The sequence below is a fragment of the Pristiophorus japonicus genome, chromosome 4 (assembly GCF_044704955.1).
Source record: "Pristiophorus japonicus isolate sPriJap1 chromosome 4, sPriJap1.hap1, whole genome shotgun sequence".
Lineage (NCBI taxonomy): Eukaryota > Metazoa > Chordata > Chondrichthyes > Pristiophoridae > Pristiophorus > Pristiophorus japonicus.
In genome coordinates this window covers 296,806,189-296,819,749 of record NC_091980.1, presented here as the reverse complement: position 1 = coordinate 296,819,749, position 13,561 = coordinate 296,806,189, and the positions used below count along the sequence as shown (strand labels likewise).

At 46.3% G+C, this 13,561-nt stretch overlaps 1 protein-coding gene across 3 annotated transcripts in view; it reads right to left on the bottom strand.

Annotated features, from left to right (window-relative positions):
• Window positions 1–13,561, bottom strand: part of entpd5a (ectonucleoside triphosphate diphosphohydrolase 5a) — an 82,345-nt gene that overhangs the window by 2,437 nt on the left and 66,347 nt on the right. For all 3 annotated transcript variants that reach the window (XM_070879602.1, XM_070879603.1, XM_070879604.1), the window contains 4 exons: window positions 3,557–3,658; window positions 1,654–1,794; window positions 1,508–1,564; window positions 207–322 (listed from right to left, as the gene is read on the bottom strand). In XM_070879602.1, the coding sequence (XP_070735703.1) occupies window positions 207–322; window positions 1,508–1,564; window positions 1,654–1,794; window positions 3,557–3,658 (416 nt within the window). The remainder of the gene's footprint in view (window positions 1–206; window positions 323–1,507; window positions 1,565–1,653; window positions 1,795–3,556; window positions 3,659–13,561) is intronic.

The window sequence follows — 13,561 nt, the reverse complement described above, 5'->3', positions numbered from 1 at the left end:
TTTGGGCTCGTCTAGTTAATATGTAAAAGAGTGTTGATACCCCCTCCCCAGTACCTATATTATTAATAGTCTAGGACTACACTTGATAAACCCAATAACAAAAAGGAACCATTACTCTGAAACCCCAAATGGAGCTGCTGGCAACTTTTCTTGCAATCTACACATAGCACACCTAGAAGTGAAGTCAGAATAGGCGCTGTGTTTACCTGCAGTTCTGTGTTATCGTAAAATCCAAACCCTTCCTTGAGTAAGGCAGTGATGTATGTTAGATCCATGCATAGAAAAGGACTGCCTGTGGATGCCTCATTTAAGTCTTTGCATACTGAGGAATTCAAAGTTTATAAATTAGGCCAAAGAAAAACAGAAATGATTCCCGTTTTACTTGGATTTGTTTGGAACAACTATTTACAAACACATCACAGCTGAACAGCATTTGCCTGTACATGTGTTGGCTCCTTTAAAGGGGCACTACATTCATGGAAAAGGATTGCATAGAATTTACAACATAGAAACAGATCATTCGGCCCAACTGGGGAGCGGGCGGGGAAGTGGAGCTCTGTCTACAGCCAGATCAGCCATGATCTTGTTGAATGGCAGAGCAGGCTCGAGGGGCTAGATGGCCTACTCCTGTTCCTAATTTTTATGTTCTTATAACTGGCCTATGCCAGTATTTACACTCCACATGAGCCCCCTCCCACCCTGCTTTATCTAATCCCATCAGCATACCCTTCTATCCCTTTCTCCCTTATTAAATTTGGGCATTGCTTACAGACTCATAACATTTACCAAAATAAAAGGGACACTCCATGGGATAACACTTTAGCACAAGTTTAAAAAAAATCAAATAAAAACAGAAAAATGTCAGAAATACTCAGCAGGTCCATCACATATGTATAGTATCTGCTCGTCCTTCCAACACATATACTTGGGTGTCACCTTTATGGGAGGGGGGGGGGGCAATAGAGATTTAACTGGTTACAGATGTTCAACAGGTTTAAAAAAAACCACAATTCTTGGAATGTAGGTATCTGTGGCAAGGCTGACAAGTATTGCCCATCCATAGTTGCCCTGAAGAAGGTGGTAGGGGTGGGCTGCCTTGAAACACTGCAGTCTGTCTGGGGAAGGTGCTCCCACAGTTGGGTTAGCAAGTTTGTTCTGGTCACTTTGATCCATTTAGGAAGACAATAAGCTTTGACCAAAAAAAATGCTCCATTGGAAAAGAGCATTTACACTGAAAAGGAACTGCCTTCTCTTTGCTTCCTCACCCACCCCCCCCCATAAAAATTTGCTTTGGAACTTCGTTTTATGAAGAGCTATAACGTAATCAGGTCTTTCCGCTAAAAAGAATGCAGAGATTCTGGATTTGCTTGCTGGGGAGGGGTGGTGTCTGTTTGAAACCTGTTATCGCAACCAGTTCTATTTTGGACAAGGAGAGGATACAAATGTTTTACATGGTGCCTTAAGCACAGAATATTCCTGCTTCAGAGACCAAATAATTTACTTTTACCTGCTTCTGCTTTCATTTCAAAATCCTTCACAAGTATTACACCACCCTTCTCAGCATCTAAAAAAGAAAAATCAAGCTTTTGAAAACTGGCTTCAGATATATGTAGAAGAACAAAGGACAAAAAAATAATTCAGGTGCTCACTCACCAATCATTCCTGCATCCACAGCTCGATCATAGTAATACGAAAAGGCATAGAAACTCCTGCTTTTGATTTCATCTTGCTGATCAAGTTTCTTCTGGATCACCTTCGTAACTTCAGTGTAGCAGGAGTGGAAGCCTGAGGGAACTGAGATTACAAATGAAAGCACATTTACACAGGTCATTCCATCCAATTCAACATACGACAAGTTACATTTTGGTAGCATCCTCGCCTCAGAGCCAGAAGGTTGTGGGTTCAAGTCCCACTCCAGGGATTTGAGCACAAAATCTAGGCTGATGTTTCAGTGCAGTAATGAGGGAGTGCTGCACTGTTGGAGGTACAGCCTTTCAGATGAGACGTTAAACCAAGGCCCCATCTGCTCTCAGATGGATATAAAAGATCTCATGGCATTATTTCAAAGAAGAGCAGGGGAGTTATCCCCGGTGTCCCGGCCAATATTTATCCTTCAATCAACATCAGTAAAAACAGATTATCTGCTCATTAGCACATTTCTGTTTGTGGGAGCTTGCTGCTGTGTTTCCTACATTACAACAGTCACTACACTCCACAAGTACTTCATTGGCTGTAAAGCTTGTCGAGGCATTCTGAGGTTGTGAAAGGTGCTATAGAAATGAAAGCCTTTTTTTTTACATTTTACACACTCCGACCTGAATTTTCTCCCCTCGTATCCTGGAGGCTGCTATTCATGCCAAGGAATGGTTCCATGGGTGCTGCAGCCCACAGTACCTAACCTAAGTAGCTGCTCTTCATGTGCGAGCCTAGGCTACTTAGCAATGGAGGGCATCACAGCCAAGCAAGGTTCTCTCACCTAATGCCAGCAGGCATGCACTTTTCAGCAGAGGTTCACTGGATAGCAATCAGAAATGGGAACCTTCTCTAGCCTGGAACACAGAGACAATTACAAAAAAATGGCCTTCAACGATGACAGAGATCAGCAAATGTAGCACAGACCAGGAATCGATCAGCCTACATCTGACACGAGCACCACCAGGAGAGTGGATACCCAAGAGAAGTCGACAGTAATCCAATATTGTTAACTGCAAGAGTCAAACTCAAGCAGTTTTATGCACATTATCTGAACGGAGATGTACTTAATCAGTTATAAAGCTGTTTTCTTTAAAATGTGATTTATTTTTAAATCATAAGGAAACAAAATGCATCCCAGTTTGATGTATTGACAACAAGTGACATTTAAAAGTGCTCTGTTGACATGATGTAGGGCATAAACTTACAATATCAATTACAGATCCTAAACCATTAGTTTTTTTTGTCAAACTTCACCCAGTGATGCAAAACCAATTGGTTACACCTTGGAGAGGTAGCATGCACATTACTATATTGTTGTTTGAGCTCAGCTGTGCTGAATAAAGCTACGCTGAACAGCTTACCACAGGGGATATAGATCTGAGGTAAAGGGTAGAATAATGTGCAAGATACACTCTTGCTTTTCTAACGCCTGGCATTACCATTTCAATTTGGGCCATTATCTCTTTTGTCTCTCTAATCTTTCCTGTCTTCCATCCTATCACAGACCTCCCCTTTCTTCCCCTCCCCCTTTCAGTGCTTCTTAAAAATGTGTTCTTTCCGAACACATTCCAGTTCTGACGATGGGTCATCGACCCGAAATGTTAACTCTGCTTTCTCTCCACAGATGCTGCCTGACCCGCTGAGATTTCCAGCATTTTCTGTTTTTATTCCAGATTCCAGCATCCGCAGTATTTTGCTTTTGTATACACTTGGCTGTTTGGATGGAGGGCATATTTCATGGGTGTGTAGTTCTAACCAATGTATTTGGCAGCATGACCATGAGAGATTCATTTGATGGGAATATCGGATTAAGCTCTGTGCAATTACTGGATTGCCTCGTTGAGTGACAGCATTCTCCTACCTTCCTTCATTCCTCCAAACTTGTAGTTGATTCCACCAAATTCCCATTCAGCTTTCAAGAACTGTGGTAAACATGAACTCCTGTACCTTCTGCTCTCACCCACTGAAAGGAAGAATGGGCAGCTTTTAGATGGATGCAACAAAAAAGAAATCAAAAACACGCAAGGTTTAAAGACATAAGTCCAGATTTTACAGTGACATCCACATGTTAAAGTCCGACTATGGTAAAGGGAAGGACCCACATTTGTTTATATTACACATGAACAACAAAGGGAGAGTTATAGAGCACGAGGGTTCATCTCAAGGTCATTCCTTTGACAGAATACTTGATCATGGATCACAAACAGATTATCTAGTCATTAGCACATTGCTGTTTGTGGGCGCTTGTTGTGCGCAAATTGACTGCTGTGTTTCCTCCATCATCATAGGCAGTCCTTCAGGATCAAAGATGACTTGCTTCCACACTAAGAATGAGTACTCGGGTGACTGATGAACTCATTTTAAACGGTGGAAGATGCCCGTGCGTGAATTCTTTTAACGTGGAGTGGCCGTTGCACACCAGGCACCACACGGGCTTGACGGAGCAAGGTCTTGGTCCACTGGCAAGAGGGTCCAAGACGACTGGAGACCAGGCTACGCCGCATGTGCCAATACATACACACAAACTCCAACATATTCCTACTGTCCTCCTTCCCACAGAACCTCTCTCTATGTGGCATTAATAGTGTGTAATGTGAGCCTCATAATCTCACAGCCTCGCTATTGGCCCATGCTGCGCCTTCCCTAGGTCTACCTGTGCGCTCCTCCGTCACACATCGTCACTTTCCTTCAGCCACTGGAAGCAAGTCTTCCTCGATTTCGAGGGACTGCGTATGATGAGTGTGAGTGGGGACAGGTGCATGTCCAAAGGACAAAGCATCAAAGTACCAGGTAAGCAGCTGCTAGATTTGGATTCAAAGCTAACTGTAGCCATTTAAAAACTAAATGGCAACTGTGATTGGCTTATCATTTTCTTATAAAAAGCACACAGTAACCTAAATCTATTAAAGCTCAATTTCTAATGATATCTCCATGCGTGACTAGCTGCTTTCAAGATCAACCACAAGCTCTCCAAACAGCCTGCCAGACCCGAAATCCAGGAGTAAAACACCTGGCACCAGCCTCCCGAGAGCCCCGAACTCCGCCCCATAGTACAGCTTGACTTCAATCAATATATTTTACAGATCTCCAGTCAGTCAATTTACCAATTAATTGTTCAGCTTTTTGGAGCAAATAAAAATTTCAATTTGGACCCAAGCTCACTTAATTCAAAATATCCAGTCAAGTTTATACTTCTGGCCAGTTGACAGGATATCCAAACTCAAGCTAGCCAATGAATCATCGTACTTGATTGAAGAAATTGAGCCACCATTTATTTCACTACAAGTGTTGAGTGGCACTACCACCGTGATAGGATAAATTCAGAACAGATTGAGCAACTTAAAACAGGGCAACTTAAATAAGGTTCTGTGTGGGCCATCAGAAATAGCAGAATTGTATTCCACCACAGTCTGTGGCCTGGCATATCCCTCCCTCCAGCATTACCATCAAGCCAGGGGACCAACCCTGGTTCAATAAGGAGTGTAGAAGAGCATGTCAGGAGCAGCACCAGGCGTACCCAAGAATGAGGTGCCAACCTGGTGAAGGACTACATGCATGCTAAACAGTGGAAGCAGATGCTAGAGACTGAGCAAAACAATCCCACAACCAACGGATCAGATCAAAGCTCTGCAGTCCTGCCACATTCAGTCGTGAACAATTAACAGGAGGAGGAGGTGTCTCAAAGAACATCCACATCCTTTATGATGGTAGAGCCCAGTATGCAAGTACAAAAGACTGAAGCGTTTGCAACCACTTTCAGCCAGAAGTGCCGAGTGGAAGATCTCTGCCTCCACCTGAGGTCCCCACATCACAGATACCAGTCTTTAGCCAATTCAGTTCACTCCAGGTGATGTCAAGAAATGGCTGATCACATTGCATGCAGACAATATCCCGGCTGTAGTGCTGAAGACTTGCACTCCAGAACTAGCCGCGCCTCCAACCAAGCTGTTCCAGTACGCCTACAAAACTGGCATCTACCCAACTAAGTGGAAATTTGCCCAGGTATGTCCGGTCCATAGAAACCAGGACAAATCCAATCCAGTCAATTATGCCATCAGCCTACCCTCAACCACCAACAAAGTGATGGAAGGGGTCGTCGACAGTGCCATCAAGCGGCACTTACCAATAACCTGGTTACCGATGCTCAGTTTGGATTCCACCAGGACTACCTGAGCCGAAATTGCCCTTCGCCAGAAACAAGACGCACCTATCGCGTTCGATGTGTTCTGGCCGCCCCAGTGCATGGGACGGCCTAACCGATGAAATTCAGCACTTCGGGGAGTTTTCGAATGGGGCGGAAGTGGCCTCATTATGGTGGCAGAAGTGGGGGCGGGGCAGAAATGAGGCGAGGCAGAGTAGCCGAGGCTGTCAGTCGGAGAGGAGGAGCAGTAGCATTGGTGAGGCCTATAAAGGCCCAGCAGGAGTCCGGGGATTGGCGGCAGTCGGAGGGGCGGAGCAGCAGCATTGGTGAGGCCTATAAAGGCCAGCCGGTGCAGCTGCAGCAGGGGCAGAAGGTACACAAAGTAGTAGAAAAAAATCGAAAGGTGATGTCACAGCCAAGGGGGTAAGTGATTGGCTGGTGGTAGGGAAAAGAAAAAGAAAAACTACTTACCAATCAGTAGATAACCTTTATCATTGTTGTTGCCAAACTAAGTTAATCTAGGGGTTAAGTCATGGCAGGAGAGCTCGGACATGTGTTATGCTCCTCCTGTGCTATGTGGGAACTCAGGGACACTTCCAGTGTCCCTGACGACCACATGTGCGGGAAGTGTATCCGCCTGCAGCACCTGACAGACCGCATTGCGGCACTGGAGCTGCGGGTGGATTTACTCTGGAGCATCCGCGATGCTGAGAATGACGTGAATAGCACGTTTAGTGAGTTGGCAACACCGCAGGTAAAGGGTACACAGCCAGATAGGGGATGGGTGACCAACAGGAAGAGCAGTAGAAGGAAGGTCATTCCCCTGAAAAATAGATACACCGCTTTGGGTACTGTTGAGGGGGATGACTCATCAGGGGAGAGCAGCAGCAGCCAAGTTCATGGCACTGTGGGTGGCTCTGCTGCACAGGAGGGGAGGAAAGAGTGGGAGAGCTATAGTGATAGGGGATTCGATTGTAAGGGGAATAGATAGATGTTTCTGCGGCTGCAATCGAGAGTCCAGGATGGTATGTTGCCTCCCTGGGTCAAGGATGTCTCGGAGCGGGTGCAGGACATTTTGAAAAGGGAGGGTGAACAGCCAGTTGTCGTGGTGTATATCGGTACCAACGATATAGGTAAAAAATGGGATGAGGTCCTACAAGCTGAATTTAGGGAGCTAGGAGTTAAATTAAAATGTAGAACCTCAAAAGGTAGTAATCTCAGGATTGCTACCAGTGCCACGTGCTAGTCAGAGTAGGAATCGCAGGATAGCTCAGATGAATACGTGGCTTGAGGAGTGGTGCAGAAGAGAGGGATTTAAATTCCTGGGACATTGGAACCGGTTCTGAGGGAGGTGGGACCAGTTCAAACCGGAAGGTCTGCACCTGGGCAGGACCGGAACCAATGTCTTAGGGGGGAGTGTTTGCTCGTGCTGTTGGGGAGGGGTTAAACTAATATGGCAGGGGGATGGGAACCGATGCAGGGAGACAGAGGAAAGTAGAATGGGTGCAGAAGCAAACGATAGAAAGAAGAAAAGGAGAAGTGGAGGGCACAGAAACCCAAGGCAAAAAGCAAAAATGGCCACATTATAGCAAAATTCTAAAGGGGTAAAGGGTGTTAAAAAGACAAGCCTGAAGGCTCTGTGCCTCAATGCGAGGAGTATTCGGAATAAGGTGGACGAATTAACTGCATAGACAGCAATTAATGAATATGATATCATTGGCATCACGGAGACATGGCTGGGAACTCAACATCCAGGGGTATTCAACATTCAGGAAGGATAGACAGAAAGGAAAAGGAGGTGGGGTAGTGTTGCTGGTTAAAGATGAAATTAACACAATAGTAAGGAAGGACATTAGCTTGGATGATGTGGAATCTGTATGGGTGGAGCTCCGGAATACAAAAGGGAAGAAAATGCTAGTGGGAGTTGTGTACAGACCACCAAACAGTAGTAGTGAGGTTGGGGACAGCATCAAACAAGAAATTAGGGATGCGTGCAATAAAGGTACAGCAGTTATCATGCACGACTTTAATCTACTTTTAGATTGGGCTAACCAAATTGGTAGCAATACGATGGAAGAGGATTTCCTTGAGTGTATTAGGGATGGTTTTCTGGACCAATATGTTGAGGAACCAACTGGAGGGCTGGCCATTCTAGACTGGGTGATGTGTAATGAGAAAGGACTAATTAGCAATCTTGTTGTGCGAGGCCCTTTGGGGAAGAGTGATCACAATATGGTAGAATTCTGTATTAAGATGGAGAATGACACAGTTATTTCAGAGACTAGGGTCCTGAACTTAAGGAAAGGTAACTTCGATGGTAATGAGACATGAATTGGCTAGAATAGACTGGCAAATGATATTTAAAGGGTTGACGGTGGATAGGCAATGGCAAACATTTAAAGATCACATGGATGAACTTCAACAATTGTACATCCCTGCCTGGAGTAAAAATAAAACGGGGAAAGTGGCTCAACCGTGGCTAACAAGGGAAATTAAGGATAGTGTTAAATCCAAGGAAGAGGCATATAAATTGGCCAGAAAAAGCAGCAAACCTGAGGACTGGGATAAATTTAGAATTCAGCAGAGGATGACAAAGGGTGTAATTAGGAGGGGAAAAATAGAGTAGGAGAGGAAACTTGCCGGGAACATAAATACTGACTGCAAAAGCTTCTATAGATATGTGAAGAGAAAAAGATTAGCGAAGGAAAACGTAGGTCCCTTGCAGTCAGATTTAGGTGAATTTATAATGGGGAACAAAGAAATGGCAGACCAGTTGAACAAATACTTTGGTTCTGTCTTCATGAAGGAAAACACAAATAACCTTCCGGAAGTACGAGGGGACCGAGGGTCTAGTGAGAAGGAGGAACTGAAGGATATCCTTATTAGGCAGGAAATTGTGTGAGGGAAATTGATGGGATTGAAGGCTGATAAATCCCCGGGGCCTGATAGTCTGCCTCCCAGAGTACTTAAGGAAGTGACCCTAGAAATAGTGGATGCATTGGTGATCATTTTCCAACAGTCTATCGACTCTGGATCAGTTCCTATGGACTGGAGGGTAGCTAATGTAACACCACTTTTTAAAAAAAGGAGGGAGAGAGAAAACGGGTAATTATAGACCGGTTAGCCTGATATCGGTATTGAGGAAAATGTTCGAATCAATTATTAAAGATGAAATAACAGCACATTTGGAAAGCAGTGACAGGATCGGTCTAAATCAACAGGGATTTATGAAAGGGAAATCATGCTTGACAAATCTTCTCGAATTTTTTGAGGATGTAACTAGTACAGTGGACAAGGGAGAACCAGTGGATGTGGTGTATTTGGACTTTTAAAAGACTTTTGACAAGGTCCCACACAAGAGATTGGTGTGCAAAATTAAATCACATGGTACTGGAGGTAATGTACTGACGTGGATAGAGAATTGGTTGGCAGACAGGAAGCAGAGAGTCGGGATAAATGGATCCTTTTCAGAATGGCAGCAGTGGCTAGTGGGGTGCCGCAGGACTCAGTGCTGGGACCCCAGCTATTTACAATATACATTAATGATTTAGATGAAGGAATTGAGTATAATATCTCCAAGTTTGCAGATGACACTAAACTGGGTGGCGGTGTGAGCTGCGAGGAGCACGCCAAGAGGCTGCAGGGTAACTTGGACAGGTTAGGTGAATGGGCAAATGCATGGCAGATGCAGTATAATGTGGATAAATGTGGTTATCCACTTTGGGGGCAAAAACATGAAGGTAGAATATTATCTGAATGGTGGCAGATTAGGAAAAGGAGAGGTGCAATGAGACCTGGATGTCATGTACATCAGTCATTGAAAGTTGGCATGCAGGTACAGCAGGCGGTGAAGGCGGCAAATGGTATGTTGGCCTTCATAGCTAGGGGTTTTGAGTATAGGAGCAGGGAGGTCTGATTGTAATTGTACAGGGCCTTGGTGAGGCCTGACCGGGAATAGTGTGTTCAGTTTTGGTTTCCTAATCTGAGGAAGGACGTTCTTGCTATTGAAGGAGTGCAACGAAGGTTCACCAGACTGATTCCCGGGATGGCTGGTCTGACACATGAGGAGAGAATGGATCGACTGGGCCTTTATTCACTGGAGTTTAGAAGGATGAGCGGGGATCTCATAGAAACATGTAACCTGTCCTGACGGGACAGGACAGGTTAGATGCAGGAAGAATGTTCCCAATGTTGGGGAAGTCCAGAACTGGGGACACAGTCGAAGGATAAGGGGTAGGCCATTTAGGACTGAGATGAGGAGAAACTTCTTCACTCAGCGAGTTGTTAACCTGTGGATTTCCCTACCGCAGAGAGTTGTTGATGCCAGTTCATTGGATATATTCAAGAGAGTGTTAGATATGGCCCTTACAGCTAAAGGGATCAAGGGGTATGGAGAGAAAGCAGGAAAGGGGTACTGAGGTGAAAGATCAGCCACGATCTTATTGAATGGTGCTGCAGGCTTGAAGGGCCGAATGGCCTACTCCTGCACCTATTTTCTATGTTTCTATGTTTCATCAGCGCCGTGCTGATCACGTCATCATGCTGGCGCGTCACAATGTTCCTCCCCTTCAGTTAAAGGGGAGTGCCACTGCAAAATCTGCAATTACTTTTGTTGTGTATCTGTAAAGCATGCACTCCCATGTTCTGCCACCAGGGAGTGCATCCCCTGAAGTCCCAAGCGATCACAGCATCCCTTGGGAACACTGTATATAAGCCGGCCCCTAAGGCCTGTTACTCACTCTGGAGTGTCTTCATCAAGACTGAGGTCACTGTTACTTTAACCTCCCTGTGTGCAGCCTCATCTGTGTTAGGAACACAACAACTGGCGACGAGTACACAAATCCAGTGCAAAGATGCAGCAAACTGTGGGCATCCTAGAGAAGTACTCAGAGGGTGACGGCTGGGAAGCCTATGTCGAACGGCTAGACCAGTACTTTGTAGCCAACGAGCTGGACAGAGAAGGAAGCGCTGCAAAAAGGAGAGCGGTACTCTTCACGGTCTGCAGGGCACTGACCTACAGCCTCATGAAGAATCTTCTGTCTCCAGTGAAACCCACAGATAAGTCGTATGAGAAGCTGTGTACACTGGTTCGGGAGCATCTTAACCCGAGGGAGAGCGTGCTGATGGCGAGGTATCGGTTCTATACGTACCAGCAATCTGAAGGTCAGGAAGTGGCGAGCTGCATCGCTGAGCTAAGGCGACTTGCAGGACAATGTGAGTTTGATGGCTACCTGGAGCAAATGCTCAAAGACTTTTTTGTACTGGACATTGGCCACGAGACCATCCTACGAAAACGTTTGACTGTAGAGACACCGACCCTCAGTAAGGCCATTGTGAAAGCACAGGCGTTTATGTCCACCAGTGATAACACCAAACAAATCTCTCAGCACACAAGTGCTAGCAATGTTCATAAATTAACTGGAACTATGTTTGCGAGCAGAAATGTACAGGGCAGAAACCACGAGTCTGCAACTGCCAGCAGGCCTCAGGTGACCCAGATGACTCAGAGTCCGCAACAAAGGATGAATGCAAGGCAATTCACACCTTGTTGGCGTTGTGGAGGCTTCCATTCAGCCGAGAGCTACAAGCTTTGCAAAACCTGCTAAACACCACGTGGCAGAGGAAGCTCAGTCCATGATGGACCAAAGCAATTTCAAGCCTCAGAGGAGGCAGATTCTGAAGTACACAGGGTGCACACATTTTCGACGAAATGTCCACCTATAATGCTAAACGTAAAATTTAATGGCTTACCCGTAGCCGTGGAACTGGACACTGGCGCTAGCCAATCCATCATGAGTAAAAAGATGTTTGAGAGACTGTGGTGCAGAAGGCACTCAGAACAGCTTTGAGCCATCCAAACAAAACTGAGAATGTACACCAAAGAGCTTATCACTATCCTGGGCAGCGCCATGGTCAAGGTCACCTACGAGGGCACGGTGCACGGACTGCCACTCTGGATTGTCCCGGGCGATGGCCCCACACTGCTTGGAAGGAGCTGGCTGGGCAAAATCCGCTGGAACTGGGATGACATCCGAGCGCTATTACATGTCGATGAGGCCTCATATACCCAGGTTCTTAACAAATTTCCTTCCCTTTTTGAGCCAGGTATTGGAAACTTTTTGGGGGCGAAGGTGCGGATCCACTTGGTCCCAGAGGCACGATCCATTCACCACAGGGCGCGAGCGGTACCTCACACGATGAGGGAGAGAGTGGAAATCGAGCTGGACAGGCTGCAATGCGAGGGCATCATCTCCCCAGTGGAATTCAGCGAGTGGGCCAGTCCGATTGTTCCAGTACTCAAAAGTGATGGCACGGTCAGGATTTGCGCCGATTATAAAGTAACTATTAATCATTTCTCGCTACAGGACCAATACCCGCTACCTAAGGCAGACGACCTATTTGCGACGCTGGCAGAAGGCGAGACGTTCAAGCTCGACCTGACTTCGGCCTACATGACGCAGGAGCTGGAGGAGTCTTCGAAGGGCCTCATCTGCATCAACACGCACAAGGGACTGTTCATCTACAACAGATGCCCGTTTGGAATTCGTTCGGCTACAGCGATCTTCCAGAGAAACATGGAGAGCCTACTCAAGTCGGTACCACGCACGGTGGTTTTTCAGGACGACATTTTGGTCACGGGTCGGGACAGCGTCGAGCACCTACAAGGATCGCATAGGGCTGCGGCTGAAGAGGTCGAAATGCGTCTTCATGCCAACAGAAGTGGAGTTTTTGGGGATAAAGATCGCGGCGGATGGCATTCGGCTCACAGATGCCAAGACAGAGGCTATCAGGAACGCGCCCAAGCCACAGAACGTCACGGGGCTGCGGTCGCTCCTGGGACTCAACTATTTTGGTAACTTCCTACCGGGGTTAAGCACCCTCTTAGAGCTCCTACATGTGTAACGGTGAGAACTGGATATGATGAAAAAAGCAAGTAATTGCTTTTGAGAAAGCCAGAAACATTTTATGCTCCAACAAGCTGCTTGTATTGTATAACCCGTGTAAAAGACTTGTGCAAGCATGTGATGTGTCGTCGTACGGAGTCGGGTGTGTATTACAACAAGCTAACGCTGCGGGGAAGTTCCAACCTGTCGCCTATGCTTCCAGGAGCTTGTCTAAGGCCGAGAGGGCCTACAGCATGATTGAGAAAGAGGCATTAGCGTGTGTGTTCGGGTAAAGAAAATGCATCAGTACCTGTTTGGCCTCAAATTTGAGCTGGAAACCAATCACAAGCCCCTCATATCCCTGTTCGCTGAAAACAAAGGGATAAATACTAATGCCTCAGCCCGCATACAAAGGTGGGCACTCACGCTATCAGCGTATAATTATACCATCCGCCACAGGCCAGGCACCGTGAAATGTGCCGATGCGCTCAGTTGGCTACCATTGCCCACCACAGGGGTGGAAATGGCGCAGCCCGCAGACTTGCTGACGGTCATGGAAGCGTTTGAAAATGATAAATCACCTGTCACGGCCCGCCAGATTAGAACTTGGACCAGCCAAGATCCTCTGCTGTCCCTAGTAAAAAACTGTGTACTGCATGGGAGCTGGGCCAGCATCCCCTTTGAAATGCAAGAGCTAATCAAGACATTCCAGCGGCAAAATGACGAGCTGTCCATTCAGGCAGACCGCCTGTTGTGAGGTAACCGCGTAGTGCTACCCATAAAGGGCAGGGAGACATTCATCTCGGATCTCCACAGCACACACCCGGATATAGTAATGATG